We start from the raw sequence: 15,929 nt of genomic DNA on the forward strand, positions 1-15,929 counted from the left end.
CAGTCTCTTTGGTAAAGTACCCCTTCTGTTTATTAATTTTACTCTTGACTCATTGAGTTGCCTTCCTGACTATTCTCGTAGTTAACTGAGTTTTCTCCTTGACAGCTATTCTGAATTCTGCCAGTTAGGTCACAGTCTTCTGAGGCCTTAAGCTCAGTTTCTGGAGAGTTGTCATTCTCTCCCTGTGATGCTGTGTTATCCTGGTTTCTGTGGTGCTTGATGAGTTGCTCCTCTGCCAGTGCCTTTGAAGGAGGAAATGTCTTTCTTCTTTAGGTGAAGCTTTGTTTACTTGAGTCTAACAATTCAAGTTCCCAATTAACAGGCCTTTCTTTTGCTTTTCAGTAGGTGGTGCTGTAGCCCAAGTTTTGGGTTTCTTTTGGTGGCCTCTGGCTGTATTTGAAGACCAGCCCTTTCCCCCTGCAGCAGCTCTGCCAGGGGTGTCCCTGTGGTCTCCCTGTCCCTGCCCGTCCTCCAGAACGGCTGGTGCCTTAGTGCTGCCAGGGCTGCTGCCGCCACTGGCACATCTGCCTGGGGCGCTGGCGTGGCAGGCACCCCACGTCTGGGGTCACCTGGGTCACAGGCGCTGCTGCTGTTGTGGGGAACGAGGGGAACCAGGGTCGCCAGTGTCTTCACTGCTCCTGGGTTGCCACGTTCATAAGTGCTGCTACTGGGAGGGGGGAGCCTGGAGCTGCAGGCGCCGCTGTGGCTGGAGGGACCAGCGTCGTGGGCCCTGCCACGGCGGCCGCCCAGCTCCCCGTGGCTGCGGGCGCCACTGTGGCTGGAGGGATCAGCATTGTGGGCCCCGCCGCCGCGGCCGCCCAGCTCCCCGTGACTGTGGGTGCTGTCCCGCCGCCGCGGCCGCCCAGCTCCCCGTGGCTGCGGGCGCCACTGTGGCTGGAGGGATCAGCATTGTGGGCCCCGCCGCCGCGGCCGCCCAGCTCCCCGTGGCTGCGGGTGCCGCTGTGGCTGGAGGGACCAGCATCGTGGGCCCCGCCGCCGTGGCCGCCCAGCTCCCTGCAGCTGCGGGCGCCACTGTGGCTGGAGGCCTATGACCTGTGTGCCACCTCTGTCGCTGCAACCAGCTGAAGCTACGGGCTCGGCGGCTGTGGCTGTGGTGGGGCCAGGGCCCCAGCACTGCCTGTATCCCTGGTTCTGGCTGCTCTCCCTGGAGTATTCTTGCCTGAAGAGTCGCATGGACAGAGGAGCCTTGTGGGCTGTGGTCCATGGAGTCAGAGTTGGACACGACTGAGTGACTAACCCTGCCTCCTCTACGTGATCCCATTCACCTGCCTTCAGATACACAGATGTGTGGGTCTCTGCAGCATCCTGGTGGGGTGAGCACGGGAGGCTTTGTGCACGTATGAATGTTGTACGGAAGCAAGAGAAACAAAGGGAGCGTTTCACAGTACCATGGTGCTGGTGTCTGCCTTCAAAGCCTCTGCGCGCGCGCGTGTGTGTGTGTGTGTGTGTGTGTGTGTGTTTGTCCTGCTTTCTCCGGGTGCTCCCACAGTAATAGTGACGATCTGCTAAATGTTCTGACACAATAGCCTGCAATTGAAGGTTTGGGCACTAGCTTGTCGATGGCATCAGGCCTGATTCCTTATAGATAACTCTTGTGCAGATATCATCCTGATTTTACAATGAGTAATTTTTAAATGTATGAGAGTCAGATTTCATAAATAGAATAATTTTTTCTCATTAAAATAAATGCATCACCCTTGACCTTCCCTAATGGTTAGAAAAGAGGAAGTGCAACCCCAGCCTCTTCTGAGAGAGTCTGTGGGGTAAAGGACAGGGCAGTGGGCTGGACACGGGGGACAGGGTGCTCACCTGTGCCCTCCACTGACGCTTGGCATCCCCCTGGGCAAGCGACTGGGCTCAGCTGTGTCTATACAGTGGGCCCCGGTCTCCAGGAGGAAGACGAAAGCTGTGGGCCTTAGGCTCAGGCCTGTGTATTCTACACCTCAGTGGCCGTGCTCCTTGAGATTTGACTTCCTCGCGCTGTGCCTTGATTTCTCAGTTTGAATGAGGGATAGTAAGAGTGTCCACGTGGAGGGCTGTTGTGTGGTGAGCACTGGAGAGGATGCTGCCTTCAGGAGCCGTGATCACAGCTGCTGTTTACTGAGCGCTTGTGCCCAGGGACCGTCCTTTGCTCTTCAGAAGCATTGTGGGTGTGCGTGTCAGTCGCTCAGTCATGTCTGATGCTTTGCCACCCTATGAACTGTAGCTCACCAGGTTCCTCTGTCCAAGGACTTCTCCAGGCAAGAATACTGGAGGGGGTTGCCATTTCCTTCTCTAGGGGGTTATCCCAACTCAGGGATCGAGCCCAGATCTCCCCCATTGCAGACAGATTCTTTTCCAGTGATGTAGTAACATTTTTTATAAAACAGAAGATACATATTATATAAATACCAAATATATACTGTGGCTTCCAAAATACAGAATATGTAATACCCATGAAGCACACACACACACCCCCCTCATAGCGTGCATCACACACTCACATACACACACACACACACGCACACTGCAGTAGAGCTCAATAAGTGGCAGCTGCCATGGTGATGAATCAAGCTGGACGTCTCCGGTATTTCCCAGATCCTCCCACCTGGGATGGATGACGTACTTCTAGGCCAGCCAGTCCACAGTGTGGGTCTGGAGAAGGTGGACAGGACATTGGGTCAAGTGTCTTTTTAAATCATGAAAGGGTATTGAATATAGTCAAATGTTTTTCCTCTATCATTTGAGGTGGTCCTTTTTTTCCTTTGTTTATTAATGTGGTGTGCTGCACTGATTGTTTTTTTAGTGTTGAACCACTCTTGCTTTCCTGGGATGAATCCCACTAAATCATGATATATAGTCCGAGGCTGTTGGATTTGTTTTGCTAGTTTTTTGTTGAGGGTTTTTTGCATGTATATTAATGAGGGATATTGGTCTGTAATTTTCTTTTCTTTGTGTGGCTTTAGTATCGGAGGAATAATGCGGGCTTCCTTGCTGCTCCTCGAACAGGTCAGACATACCCCCACTTTGGGGGCTTTTGCACTGACTATCCTCTTTGCTTAAAATGCTTTTCCTCTGGATATCTGCATCCCCTTCGTCAAGGCCATCCAAATGTTACCTTTCCAAAGAAGCCAACTTTACCACTCAAGCTAAAATTGTAAATTTTTTCCCTGTTACACCCAATGTTCTAAATTCTCTTTTCTGTTTTTTCCATAACATTTATCATCTTTCTTCATAATATGTAATTTCTTTTTTATTATTCTATTACATTATTAAATATACCATATGATAATATATGACATGTATTTAGTATATATTTTACAATACTACTTATAGTAAAACTTATATAGCAATAGTAATTTTTATTATTTGCCATCTACCTATTTATTACATTTACCTTTATTGTCTGTACCCTTCTCACTTATCAGGTATGGCTTTTACTCTGTTTAGCTTATAGATGTATCCAGCATGCCAGGAAGATACTTAGGTCAACAAATATTTGTTCAATACTGAACTGGATAAATTAACACCAAGTGTTAGAAGCACTCCTGGCACCTTAGCCATTCTTGGGGGCTGGTGGTGCCAAGAACAATATCATTGTGGGTTGTAAAAGCAAGCTAGAGGCAAGATGTTTGAAAATCAAGTGTTTGTGATTCAGGATTCGTCTCGTGATTTTTTCCTTTGTTTTTCTTTGTATTGCTGTTTTCCCAATTAGCATGCAGTCCAAGTCTTTTTCTTGGTGTAGAGGCCTGTGGGTCTTAAGTCATGTGTAGCGTCTTGTGACCGCCACCACAATCAGGATATGAACAAACAGTCCCACCCCTTCAGACAGTTCTGAGTGCTGTCCCTTCACAATGAAACCCTTTCGCAACCCCTAACCCCAGGCAACCACTGATCTACTCCTTTAGCTTCGTCTTTTTCAGAATAACATGTAAACACAAGCACAAGTGTGTAGCCTTTTGAAGCTAGCTTTTTAAACTCCGCACAAGGCCTTTGAGATCTATCCAGCTTGTTGTATCAGCAGTTCTTACATTTTTATTACTGAGTAGTATTCCATTGTGTGGATGCAAATATTTTCTCCCAGTCTATAACTTTTCATTTCATTTTTAAAATGTCTTTCACAGGTTGAAATTTAACAATCAGTTTGCCTATGCCTACAAAAATCCTGCTGGGATTCTGATTGGAATTGTATTAAACAGCATCTATAGATGAATTTGGAGAGGATTAAGACCTTAACTACACTGAGTATTCCAATCCATAAACAGACTGTTTTTCCATTTATATAAATCTATGATTTTTTTAAAAAAAATCAAGGTCTATAGTATTCAGCATACAGAGCAAGCACATTTTTAAAATTAGATTTATTCTTATGTTTTAGGAGCATGATTTTAAATGATGTTTTAAATGTTTTGTATCCCAACTGTTTACTTCTAGTAGGAATGTGATCAATTTCTGTATGTCACTGTGCATCCATGCTAATTCATTTATTTTTTCTAGGAGCTTTTATTTTTTTTAAATAGATTGCTTGGGATTGTTTCATTCTATGTGACAATCATATTGTCTGTGAATAGTGACAGTTTTATACCTTCCTTTCCAATCCGTTGTTTCAGCATGATGTTGCATAGGAATGGTGAGAGAGGACATACTTGCCTTGTTTTTAAGCCTGAAGAGAAGGTCTTCAGTCTTTCGGTATCAAATATTCTATTAGCTGAGTTTCTTTGGTAGATGTCCATTGCCAAGTTATGGATGATTCCTTCTATGTCTATTTTACCGAGAGGTTTTTAAAAACCGTGAACAGAGGTTGAATTTTTAAAATGTTTTTTTCTTCATATGATCACATTTTTTCTCTTTAATTTAATAATATAATAGATTCTATTGACTCATTTTTGACCAGTGAACCGGCCTTGCAGGATAAGGCAGATTGGCCACAATGCCATGTTTATTTTTTGTATGGTTATATTGGTTTTCGCAATAGTTTGTAGAGATTTTGCACCTGTTTTTATAAGCGATGTTGGCAGATAGTTTTCTTTTCTTGCACTGGCTTCGTCTGCTTTTGATATCAGAGTCATACTGGTCTCACAAAATGCGTTCGAAAGTGTTCTCTTATCTATTTTGAAGGAAGTTGTATAGAATTGGTGTTGTTTATCTTTTAAATGTATGGTAAAATTCACCAGTGGAAACATCTGGGCCTGGAGTTTTCTTTGTGGAAAGGTTTTAAACTACATATTTAGTTTTTGTAATGGTTGTAAAACTGTTCTGCTTATTTATTTCTTCTTGCTTACTTTTGGTATTTTGTAGCTTTGAAGGAATTGGTCTGTTTTATCTAGGTTGTCAGATTTGTGTGCACAGTTATTTGTGATGTTTTCTTATTCTTTTAATGTCTGTGGGGTGTGTAATGGTAGTCTCTCTTTCATTTATAATATTGGTAATTTGTATCTTTTTTCCTTCCTTGCTAACTTAGCTGGTGGTTTTTCAGTTTTTAAATCTTTTTCAAATAACTAGACTTTTACTTCATCTTTCCTCTATTGTTTTTCAATTTATAGTTTCACTGATTTTTGCTGTTTTCTGATAATTCCAGCCACTGTGTCATCTCCAACTTGGCATCTGTTATATTTTTCCATGTGAGATATTGTGATTTCCCTCCTTTGTTCTAAGCTGAGTAACTTCAGATTATATCCTGGACATTTTTGATGTTATGAATTCTGGCGCTCATTGCCATCTTCTGGAGAACATTGATTATTATTATTATTATTTTTTTAGTTTTTTATTTTTTTAATTTTAAAATCTTTAATTCTTACATGCATTCCCAAACATGAACCCCCCTCCCACCTCCCTCCCCATAACATCTCTCTGGGTCATCCCCATGCACCAGCCCCAAGCATGCTGTATCCTGCGTCAGACATAGACTGGCGATTCAATTCTTACATGATAGTATACATGTTAGAATGCCATTCTCCCAAATCATCCCCCCCTCTCCCTCTCCCTCTGAGTCCAAAAGTCCGTTATACACATCTGTGTCTTTTTTCCTGTCTTGCATACAGGGTCGTCATTGCCATCTTCCTAAATTCCATATATATGTGTTAGTATACTGTATTGGTGTTTTTCTTTCTGGCTTACTTCACTCTGTATAATTGGCTCCAGTTTCATCCATCTCATCAGAACTGATTCAAATGAATTCTTTTTAACGGCTGAGTAATACTCCATTGTGTATATATACCACAGCTTTCTTATCCATTCATCTGCTGATGGATATCTAGGTTGTTTCCATGTCCTGGCTATTATAAACAGTGCTGCGATGAACATTGGGGTACATGTGTCTCTTTCAATTCTGGTTTCCTCGGTGTGTATGCCCAGCAGTGGGATTGCTGGGTCATAAGGTAGTTCTATTTGCAATTTTTTAAGGAATCTCCACACTGTTCTCCATAGTGGCTGTACTAGTTTGCATTCCCACCAACAGTGTAGGAGGGTTCCCTTTTCTCCACACCCTCTCCAGCATTTATTGCTTGCAGATTTTTGGATCGCAGCCATTCTGACTGGTGTGAAGTGATACCTCATTGTGGTTTTGATTTGCATTTCTCTAATAATGAGTGATGTTGAGCATCTTTTCATGTGTTTGTTAGCCATCCGTATGTCTTCTTTGGAGAAATGTCTATTTAGTTCTTTGGCCCATTTTTTTTTATTGGGTCGTTTATTTTTCTGGAATTGAGCTGCATAAGTTGCTTGTATATTTTTGAGATTAGTTGTTTGTCAGTTGTTTCATTTGCTATTATTTTCTCCCATTCAGAAGGCTGTCTTTTCACCTTGCTTATATTTTCCTTTGTTGTGCAGAAGCTTTTAATTTTAATTAGATCCCATTTGTTTATTTTTGCTTTTATTTCCAGAATTCTGGGAGGTGGATCATAGAGGATCCTGCTGTGATTTATGTCTGAGAGTGTTTTGCCTATGTTCTCTTCTAGGAGTTTTATAGTTTCTGATCTTACATTTAGATCTTTAATCCATTTTGAGTTTATTTTTGTGTGCGGTGTTAGAAAGTGATCTAGTTTCATTCTTTTACAAGTGGTTGACCAGTTTTCCCAGCACCACTTGTTAAAGAGATTGTCTTTACTCCACTGTATATTCTTGCCTCCTTTGTCAAAGATAAGGTGTCCATATGTGTGTGGATTTATCTCTGAGCTTTCTATTTTGTTCCATTGATCTATATGTCTGTCTTTGTGCCAGTACCATACTGTTTTGATGACTGTGGCTTTGTAGTAGAGCCTGAAGTCAGGCAAGTTGATTCCTCCAGTTCCATTCTTATTGCTCAAGATTGCTTTGGCAATTCGAGGTTTTTTTGTATTTCCATACAAATCTTGAAATTATTTGTTCTAGTTCTGTGAAAAATATGGCTGGTAGCTTGATAGGGATTGCATTGAATTTGTAAATTGCTTTGGGTAGTATACTCATTTTCACTATATTGATTCTTCCAATCCATGAACATGGTATATTTCTCCATCTATTAGTGTCCTCTTTGATTTCTTTCATCAGTGTTTTATAGTTTTTTTATATATAGGTCTTTAGTTTCTTTAGGTAGATATATTCCTAGGTATTTTATTCTTTTCATTGCAATGGTGAATGGAATTGTTTCCTTAATTTCTTTTTCTACTTTCTCATTATTAGTGTATAGGAATGCAAGGGATTTCTGTGTGTTGATTTTATATCCTGCAACTTTACTATATTCATTGATGAGCTCTAGTAATTTTCTGGTGGAGTCTTTAGGGTTTTCCATGTAGAGGATCATGTCGTCTGCAAACAGTGAGAGTTTTACTTCTTCTTTTCCAATTTGGATTCCTTTTATTTCTTTTTCTGCTCTGATTGCTGTGGCCAAAACTTCCAGAACTATGTTGAATAGTAGTGGTGAAAGTGGACACCCTTGTCTTGTTCCTGACTTTAGGGGAAATGCTTTCAATTTTTTACCATTGAGGATAATGTTTGCTGTGGGTTTGTCATATATAGCTTTTATTATGTTGAGGTATGTTCCTTCTATTCCTGCTTTCTGGAGAGTTTTTTTTTTTATCATAAATGGGTGTTGAATTTTGTCAAAGGCCTTCTCTGCATCTATTGAGATAATCATATGGTTTTTATTTTTCAATTTGTTAATGTGGTGAATTACAGTGATTGATTTGTGGGTATTGAAGAATCCTTGCATCCCTGGGATAAAGCCCACTTGGTCATGGTGTATGATCTTTTTAATGTGTTGTTGGATTCTGATTGCTAGAATTTTGTTGAGGATTTTTGCGTCTATGTTCATCAGTGATAGTGGCCTGTAGTTTTCTTTTTTTTGTGACATCTTTGTCAGGTTTTGGTATTAGGGTGACGGTGGCCTCATAGAATGAGTTTGGAAGTTTACCTTCCTCTGCAATTTTCTGGAAGAGTTTGAGTAGGATAGGTGTTAGCTCTTTTCGAAATTTTTGGTAGAATTCAGCTGTGAAGCCGTCTGGACCTGGGCTTTTGTTTGCTGGAAGATTTCTGATTACAGTTTCAATTTCCGTGCTTGTGATGGGTCTGTTAAGATTTTCTATTTCTTCCTGGTTCAGTTTTGGAAAATTGTACTTTTCTAAGAATTTGTCCATTTCTTCCACGTTGTCCATTTTATTGGCATACAACTGCTGATAGTAGTCTCTTATGATCCTTTGTATTTCTGTGTTGTCTGTTGTGATCTCTCCATTTTCATTTCTAATTTTATTGATTTGATTTTTCTCTCTTTGCTTCTTGATGAGTCTGGCTAATGGTTTGTCAATTTTATTTATCCTTTCAAAGAACCAGCTTTTGGCTTTGTTGATTTTTGCTATGGTCTCTTTTGTTTCTTTTGCATTTATTTCTGCCCTAATTTTTAAGATTTCTTTCCTTCTACTAACTCTAGGGTTCTCCAATTCTTCCTTTTCTAGTTGCTTTAGGTGTAGAGTTAGGTTATTTATTTGACTTTTTTCTTGTTTCTTGAGGTATGCCTGTATTGCTATGAACTTTCCTCTTAGCACTGCTTTTATAGTGCCCCACAGGTTTTGGGTTGTTGTGTTTTCATTTTCATTAGTTTCTATGCATATTTTGATTTCTTTTTTGATTTCTTCTGTGATTTGTTGGTTATTCAGAAGTGTGTTGTTCAACCTCCATATGTTGGAATTTTTAATAGTTTTTCTCCTATAATTGAGATCTAATCTTAATGCATTATGGTCAGAAAAGATGCTTGGAATGATTTCGATTTTTTTGAATTTATCAAGTTTAGATTTATGGCCCAGGATGTGATCTATCCTGGAGAAGGTTCCATGAGCACTTGAAAAAAAGGTGAAATTCATTGTTTTGGGGTGAAGTGTCCTATAGATATCAATTAGGTCTAACTGATCTAATGTATCATTTAAAGTTTGTGTTTCTTTGTTAATTTTCTGTTTAGTTGATCTGTCCATAGGTGTGAGTGGGGTATTAAAGTCTCCCACTATTATTGTGTTATTGTTGATTTCCCCTTTCATACTTGTTAGCATTTGTCTTACATATTGCGGTGCTCCTATATTGGGTGCATATATATTTATAATTGTTATATCTTCTTCTTGGATTGATCCTTTGATCATTATGTAGTGGCCTTCTTTGTCTCTTTTCACAGCCTTTGTTTTAAAGTCTATTTTATCGGATATGAGTATTGCCACTCCTGCTTTCTTTTGGTCTCTATTTGCGTGGTATATCTTTTTCCAGCCCTTCACTTTCAGTCTGTATGTGTCCCTTGTTTTGAGGTGGGTCTCTTGTAAGCAGCATATAGAGGGGTCTTGTTTTTGTATCCATTCGGCCAGTCTTTGCCTTTTGGTTGGGGCATTCAACCCATTTACGTTTAACGTAATTATTGATAAGTATGATCCCATTACCATTTACTTTATTGTTTTGGGTTCGGGTTTATACACCCTTTTCGTGTTTCCTGTCTAGAGAAGATCCTTTAGTATTTGTTGGAGAGCTGGTTTGGTGGTGCTGAATTCTCTCAGCTTTTGCTTGTCTGTAAAGCTTTTGATTTCTCCTTCGTATTTGAATGAGATCCTTGCTGGGTACAGTAATCTGGGCTGTAGGTTATTGTCTTTCATCACTTTAAGTATGTCTTGCCATTCTCTCCTGGCCTGAAGAGTTTCTATTGAAAGATCAGCTGTTATCCTTATGGGAATCGTCTTGTGTGTTATTTGTTGTTTTTCCCTTGCTGCTTTTAATATTTGTTCTTTGTGTTTGATCTTTGTTAATTTGATTAATATGTGTCTTGGGGTGTTTCTCTTTGGGTTTATCCTATTTGGAACTCTCTGTGTTTCTTGGAGTTGGGTGATTATTTCCTTCCCCATTTTAGGGAAGTTTTCAACTATTATCTCCTCAAGGATTTTCTCGTGATCTTTCTTTCTGTCTTCTTTTCCTGGGACTCCTATAATTCGAATGTTGGAGCGTTTCATATTGTCCTGGAGGTCTCTGAGATTGTCCTCGTTTCTTTTAATTCGTTTTTCTTGTTTCCTCTCTGATTCATTTATTTCTACCATTCTATCTTCTATTTCACTAATCCTATCTTCTGCCTCCGTTATTCTACTATTTGTTGCCTCCAGAGTGTTTCTGATCTCATTTATTGCGTTATTCATTATATTTTGACTCTTTTTTATTTCTTCTAGGTCCTTGTTAAACCTTTCTTGCATCTTCTCAATCCTTGTCTCTAGGCTATTTATCTGTGATTCCATTTTGATTTCAAGATTTTGGATCATTTTCACTATCAATATTCGGAATTCCTTCTCAGGTAGATTCCCTACTTCTTCCTCTTTTGTTTGGTTTGGTGGGCAACTCTCCTGTTCCTTTACCTGCTGAGTATTCCTCTGTCTCTTCATCTTGGTTATATTGCTGCGTTTGGGGTGGCCTTTTTATATTCTGGTAATTTGTGGAGTTCTCTTTATTATGGAGCTTCCTCACTGTGGGTGGGGTTCTATCAGTGGCTTGTCAAGGTTTCCTGGTTAGGGAGGCTTGTGTTGGAGTTCTGGTGGGTGGACCTGGGTTTCTTCTCTCTGGAGTGCAGTGGAGTGACCAGTAATGGGTTATGAGACATCAAAAGTTTTGGAATAATTTTGAGCTGCCTGTATATTGAAGCTCAGGGGAGTGTTCCTGTGTTGCTGGAGAATTTGAGTGGTATGTCTTGTTTTGGAACTTGTTGGCCCTTGGGTGGAGCTTGGTTTCGGTGTAGGTATGAAGGCATTTGATGAGCTCCTATTGCTTAATGTTCCCTGAATTCAAGAGTTCTCTAATGTTTTCAGGCTTTGGATTTAAGCTTCCTGCTTCTGGTTTTCAGTTTTATTTTTACAGTAGCCTCTAGACTTCTCCATCTATACAGCACCGATGATAAAACATCTAGGTTAAAGATGAAAAGTTTCTCCACATTGAGGGACACTCAGAGAGGTTCACTGAGTTACAAGGAGAAGAGAAGATGGAGGGGGTAGTTAGAGGTAACTGGAATGAGATGCGGTGAGATCAAAAGAGGAGAGAGCAAGCTAGCCAGTAGTCACTTCGTTATGTGCGCTCTATAGTCTGGACCGCTCAGAGGTATTTACAGAGTTATACGGGGAAGAGGAGAGGGAGGAAGTAGACAGAGGTGACCAGGAGGATAAGAGAGAGGAACGAGAAGGAGAGAGACAAATCCTGCCAGTAACCAGTTCCTTAGGTGTTCTCCACCGTCTGGAACACACAGAGATTCACAGAGTTGGATAGAGAAGAGATGGGGGAGAAAAGAGACAGAGGCCACCTGGTGGAGAAAAAGGAGAGTCCAGAGGAGGAGAGAGTGATCAAGCCAGTAATCTTGCTCTCAGGTAAACTTGGGTAGTGAAGTTTGGGTTTTTAAATGTACAAAATTGACAAGAAAAACCTAAGAGCAAAGATTAAAAATCTAGAGTAGAGGTTGGATTTTCAAAAATACAATATTAAAGAAAAGAAGCAGAAGGAAAAAGGAAGAAAGAAAAAAAAACAAGAACTATTAAAAAAAACAAAAAACCAAAAAACCACCAACAACCATCCAAAGACTATATATGGTGTTTGCCTTAAAAAAAAAAAAGTCTTTTTCTTTTTTTTTTTAAAATAGTAATAGTAGGTTATAGAAATAAAAATTAGAGGAGAAATAGAAGACTTAACAATTTAAAAAAAGTTAGAAAATAAAAGAAAAAAAAAACAAAAACCAAACAAAAAAAGGAGTGATTTTAAAAATATTAAAAATATATCTGGCCCTTCTCTGATGTTGTGGGCCGTGTGGGATTACTTCCAAGGTGGTTCCCTCTGTTTAACTTCTTCTGTTTGCTGGTTTTTTAGGCTCACTAGTTCAGTCGCGCTGTGGGGAGGGGAGATGCTGCAAACAAATAGCACTGTCGTGTGCACGCAGTGTCTCAGCCCCGCTTGACCTGTCCCTTCTCGTGGCACACAAACCGCTCCGGCTCTAGGATGCTCAGCTGGGAACCGTCTGGGGCCGGCCCTAGGCTGCGTGCACCTCCCTGGTCCAAGCCGCTCAGGTTCGGCCCTCAGGCAGCCCTCAGAGGCACAGATTCCGCTGGGACTGCGCTTTGTGCCCTTCCCAGGTCTGAGTAGCTCAGGAGTTTGGCGAGCGCGATCGCCGCAGCTTGTCACCTTTTCTGCCGCTGCTGCTCAGCTTTCTGGGTGGACCGCTGGCGCACCCCGTGAGGCAGATTGTGACTGTCCAGCACCCCCAGAAGTCTTAGCAAAGAAGCCTGCTTGCAGTTAGGTAAGTAAAGTCTCTCCGGGTCTGCAATTGCCCCTTTCCGGTCCTTACGGCTCTGGCTGCCTGTCCCCGGTGGGGGATGGTCTGCAGCCGGCTTTTCCGTTCTGTCCTTTGTTCTGTGCTCGGTCCTGGCGGTGTCTTATGTTCGAGCTTTTCGCGTGGTAGCTATCCCACAGTCTGGGTTGCTAGCCCAAGTTAGATCGTTCTGGTTGCGCGTGGGGCGTTCCTGCCCGATTCTTACAAAGCTCTGCAGCCCGCGCCTCCCGCGCGTCCCTGCCCTGCCCCCACTTCCCAGTGGCGGATGCAGGCGTCTGTGCTGCTTTTCCGCTGGGGGAGTTACTGGTGGGCTTGTAATCTCTTGGTTTTAATTATTTATCTATTTTTCCTTCCTGTTATGTTGCCCTCTGTGTTTCCAAGGCTCGCCACAGACTCGGCAGGGAGAGTGTTTCCTGGTGTTTGGAAACCTCTCTTCTTAAAATTCCCTTCCCGGGACAGGCTTCCCTTCCCGGGACGGAGCTCCCTCCCCACCTCCTTTGTCTCCTTTTTCGTCTTTTATATTTTTTCCTACCTGTTTTTGAAGACAATGGTCTGCTTTTCTGGTTGCCTGATGTCCTCTGCCAGCCTACAGAAGTTGTTTTGTGGAGTTTGCTTGGCGTTGAAATGTTCTTTTGAGGAATTTGTGAGGGAGAAAGTGGTCTTCCCGTCCTATTCCTCCGCCATCTTTACAGTTCCCCCTCTGATTATTTTGTTTTAGCAGGCAATTGACCCAATGAGGTTCAAGCTGCAAATTCTTATCCACCTTTCTTGGACCACGTGTCAGTCTGGTTTTCAAAGGTTTTACTGGGCAAGCTGATGTGCCTTCTAATTGTCCCATGCCAGTCTTGGGGGGTAGTTTATCCCTGAGTTCTGTTCTCAACGTCTTTGGAATGTGTTTTAGGGTCAGATCCACTCATGTGCAGCTCAGAATTGAGCCCAGAGGTTGATACACAACTTAATGATTTCACTTTCTTAAATCTCTTCTTCTTTATCATTTTCCCAACACTTTCTGGCTCCTTGGGGTCCCTTCCTTCCTCCTCTGTCTAGAAAGCTAGAGCTTTAGTTTATCTGCTGTGCCACGCACTTCCCACCGCTGCCTCTTTCTCTGGGGCCAAGCAGGGAGAGGAACAAGAGAGACAAAAGCAATGGAGATTTTTGCCTGACTCTTGGGACCAGAGTCCTCTGATCAGAGAGCAGTTTTCCCCTCCCCAAGAATTTCAGATACCAGTCTGACTGCTGCTGCTGCTGTGCGATTTCTTGAAGGATGAGTGAGAAAGAATGGATGGAGAAGTCCAACAAAGAAAATTCCAGGGCTTCCCCTCCATGGTCTGTGACCTGTTGGGGCCTCCTTCCCTGCTCCTTAGACCAGAAATAGAACCAATACAGTATTGTAAAGTAAAAAAAAAAAAAAAACTAAAATAATAATAAAAAAAAAGAAAAGAAATAGAGCCTTCTCTTGGAGGTCAGTCTGTCCTGTCCATGCTTGCTACACAGTTCTTACTCCCTATAAGCCCATTTCGGAGGATGCTGGATGGGGAAGCCCCAGGATGCTTTTGGTTTGGTTTCCTTCTCTGCTGCGGTTTACTTTTCAGAGTACTTGGAGAGGTGCTCGTGCTTTCTATGTGGGTTTTAAGTTGCATTCAGTGGGTGGGACAGAGCTTACATCATCTCGAAGGAAGCTAGAAGTGTCCTCTGTGTGTGTGTGTGTTTAATAAAGAATGAGAGCTTCTCCATTTCCCAGCTACGTGGAGAGAGGATAGGGGTCCAGGAAACTGACTTCCGCTGAACATCAGCTCTGTGCTGGGCTCTGTGTCAGTGCACAATGGCATTGTTCTGCGACTCTATGCAGAAAGTATGGTGTCGCTCAGCTCAGATTAATTAGTTCAAGGTCATATAGACAGGCTTCCCTGGTAGCTCAGCTGGTAAAGAACCCACCTACAATGCAGAAGACCTTGGTTTGATTCCTGGGTCAGGAAGATCCCCTGGAGAAAGTATAGGCTACCCAGTCCAGTATTCTTGGGCTTCCCTGGTGGCTCAGATGGTAAAGAATCTGCCTGCAACGCAGGACACCTGGGTTCAATCCCTGGGTTTCAAAGATCCCCTGGAGAAGCGCATGGAAACCCACTCCAGTATTCTTGCCTGGAGAATCCCCAAGGACAGAGGAGCCTGGTGGGTTAAAGTCCGTAGGGTCGCAAAGAGTTGGACACTGCTGAGCAGCTAAGCACAGCACAGCATAGCATATAGATAGTAAGTGGCTGGCTGCAAATGGCCTGTCTTCGAGAGATCCAGAAAGCTGTGTGGAAAGCAAGAGGGACTATAAAGCTCGAGTCTGACACCCTGCTTCCGTCTCTCTGCAGGACAGACGACAGTGATGCTGTGATCGTGCAGCCCGGGGTCCTGTGCATCATGGTGAAGCTGCTGCCTCGCTTGTACCACGAAGATCACCCTCAGGTACTTGTTGATGAACACACGGGCTTGTCTTTTTCACACGACTGATCTTTTAGGCGCCTCTGGCCAGAGGCTCCCTTTCCCTTTTTTTGCCTTTGCCCCTGGTCCTCTGTATTAGCAGAGCCTCCCTCATGAAGTGTCCCTGCAGGGGAGTATCAGTGGTTCTGAGACCTTTGATTGAGTGCTACCCACCCTTCCATGGCCCCCTCAAAACAGATTATTCTGTTGATGAAGTGACCGTATAAAAACACCAACCAGGCAAAACTTGAATGAAATTATTTCCCTTCATGAGGCGAGCCCAGTATAACTGAGGCACATAGCACCGGCCATTGGTGGGACCAGGAGCCCTTCAATTCCCATTCATTAGTTCATCTCTTGGATACTGCCTGTTGCCCTGGCTCAGTGCTGCGTAGGATGTGCAGGGCTAATGGGATGAGCACTGAGTGCTGTCCAAGGAGCCTGCGTCTGTGGTGGGGACTGGGAGGTGGTGGTGAGGCAGACAGGCTAAGTACTAAGCTCACAAATGAATATGGAATTAAAATTCATCACAAGTGATATTAAGGAGGGGGGAAATGGGATGCTGAGAGTGAATAATGGGAATGGAAGTGAGGGGAAGACCTAATTAAAGATACAAAGAACTGACTCATTTGAAAAGACCCTGATGCTGGGGAAGATTGAAGGCGGGAGGAGA

The 15,929-nt window shown here is 42.6% G+C and overlaps 1 protein-coding gene across 3 annotated transcripts in view; it reads left to right on the forward strand.

The window, feature by feature from the left end:
* WDFY4 (WDFY family member 4) overlaps positions 1–15,929 on the forward strand; it is a 265,680-nt gene that overhangs the window by 67,449 nt on the left and 182,302 nt on the right. For all 3 annotated transcript variants that reach the window (XM_069572500.1, XM_069572499.1, XM_069572501.1), the window contains one exon: positions 15,148–15,241. In XM_069572500.1, the coding sequence (XP_069428601.1) occupies positions 15,148–15,241 (94 nt within the window). The remainder of the gene's footprint in view (positions 1–15,147; positions 15,242–15,929) is intronic.

This window comes from Ovis canadensis, chromosome 25 (genome assembly GCF_042477335.2).
Source record: "Ovis canadensis isolate MfBH-ARS-UI-01 breed Bighorn chromosome 25, ARS-UI_OviCan_v2, whole genome shotgun sequence".
Lineage (NCBI taxonomy): Eukaryota > Metazoa > Chordata > Mammalia > Artiodactyla > Bovidae > Ovis > Ovis canadensis.